General features: G+C 54.1%; 1 protein-coding gene across 1 annotated transcript; it reads right to left on the reverse strand.

Annotated features, from left to right (window-relative positions):
- On the reverse strand, positions 1–1,697 carry DQ04_19201000 (receptor-type adenylate cyclase; the record flags this gene model as incomplete). Its single annotated transcript, XM_009317795.1, has 1 exon — positions 1–1,697. A coding segment is annotated over one exon (1,697 nt), but the record flags the coding sequence as incomplete, so codon positions are not given.

Here is a 1,697-nt window from a genome sequence, read left to right on the forward strand (position 1 = left end):
CGCAGTGCTGCTCTCGATGTCAGTGAACACAAGCGTCACGGGGTCTGTGGGCTCCTTCGGGGCGTTGTTGTTGTCACGGGCGTCTCTCCAACTTCCACAGCAAAGTATTACAACAATTATAACAGCCAAGGCGAACAAAGCAGTACCAACAGAAGCAGCACCAATCATATACTTCCAGTTGGTCTGTGTTGTGGCTTCCATACCTTCGACGTAGAAAATTACTTGTGAAGTTGGCTGTAGGATTGCGGGCACTGTGGGGTCGAGTGCACGCGCCATTGACCATACGAGCAGCGTGGGATCTCCGTAGTTAGAACCACAGTGCTCAGTAGGTGCCTCATCCCCACAATCCACATTATCAAAAAAAGATCCGTAGTGCATGTCATCCACAGTCACCATGACATTGGTGTAGAAAAAGTCAGCCAGATGCTTTGCACCAACCTTGTCCATTCGGGCAGCAACTGAGCGCATCAGACTTACAGTGGCGAAGCTCCTCAGCGCCAGCGGAGTCCACTTCGTCTTCTCCTCCACAGCAGCGTGGAACTTCTGCACCGTCTCAGACGTCGTGCTCTCGTCTGCCCAGTGCGGCAGGCTCGTCGCGAACACAAGGCGCCCAGCAGCCGCACTCCCATTGAACGCAGCAACAAACTCACCGTACAGCAACGAGAACTCCGTGAACAGCACAAACACACGCACACCGCTGTGCTTCGCCAGGTGACCCGCGACCACAGCGACATCGGCAGCAGCGAGGCCCACGACGAACACATCGCCATCGCGAGGCAGGTGGCTCTCCAGCGCGTCACCGCCACCCAGCAGCGCGGACGACAGCAGCGACCCATTAAACGTCACAAGCGACCGCCGTAGCACATCAGCAACAGCAGCAGCCCCGTCGCTGCGGATCACAGCGTGGGCGTTGGCGACAGTAGTGTTGCCGAGGTACTGCGCAACCACAAAGAACTCCTGCTCCAGCGTCGGTGACAGGTGAATCTCGCGCCGGCGAAACCGATTAACATGCGACTGGAGAGGCACCGGGTCAATGAATGTGATACCTTTCGTGTTCAGCAGATATTTGGGGAGAACTCCAACCACACAGTCAACATATCGCACTTCAAGCTCTTTGGTCAGGGCAGCACTGGCATCTGACACCGGGGTATTTATCGCTCTGGCCGACATAAAATGAAAACTTCCCAAGATTAGTTGATTGCCAATAGCGGCTGTGGTACCGTACGTTATGTCCTCCATTGCCCTCACAGCGTCATGCCGGTCAGTCATAACCATCATAATTAAGCCGAACGGAGACAACATCACTAAACTCTTAGCGTAACATTCCATCGGGTCGAGCAGTAGTGTTCCATCAATAATACGCTCCACAGCATAGTCCTCCACAAAATGCTTAACATAGACTGCACGCCCACCCTGGTTGCAGCGACAGACGACACCGTTCGAATCGGCAATATCGCTGCAATCATCCCCGAAGTCACCAATCACAAGATCATCGATCTTATACCGGCGCTGGTCGAAGAGAGACCTCTGAAATTTCGTGTTGTTTTCAAGCACCTCAGGGACGCTAACAGCCCGACTGAGCACCTCACCAGCAATCCACCCAGTGACCATCAACTCGCCGTCGCTGCCGTCCTTGAGAAAGTGGTCCGTGCTATTGTATTCGTCTGTGTGGTCCGACAGATATTGCGTCATCTCCT

This window comes from Trypanosoma grayi (genome assembly GCF_000691245.1).
Source record: "Trypanosoma grayi strain ANR4 Tgr_1920_V1, whole genome shotgun sequence".
In the NCBI taxonomy this organism is placed as follows: Eukaryota; Euglenozoa; class Kinetoplastea; order Trypanosomatida; family Trypanosomatidae; genus Trypanosoma; species Trypanosoma grayi.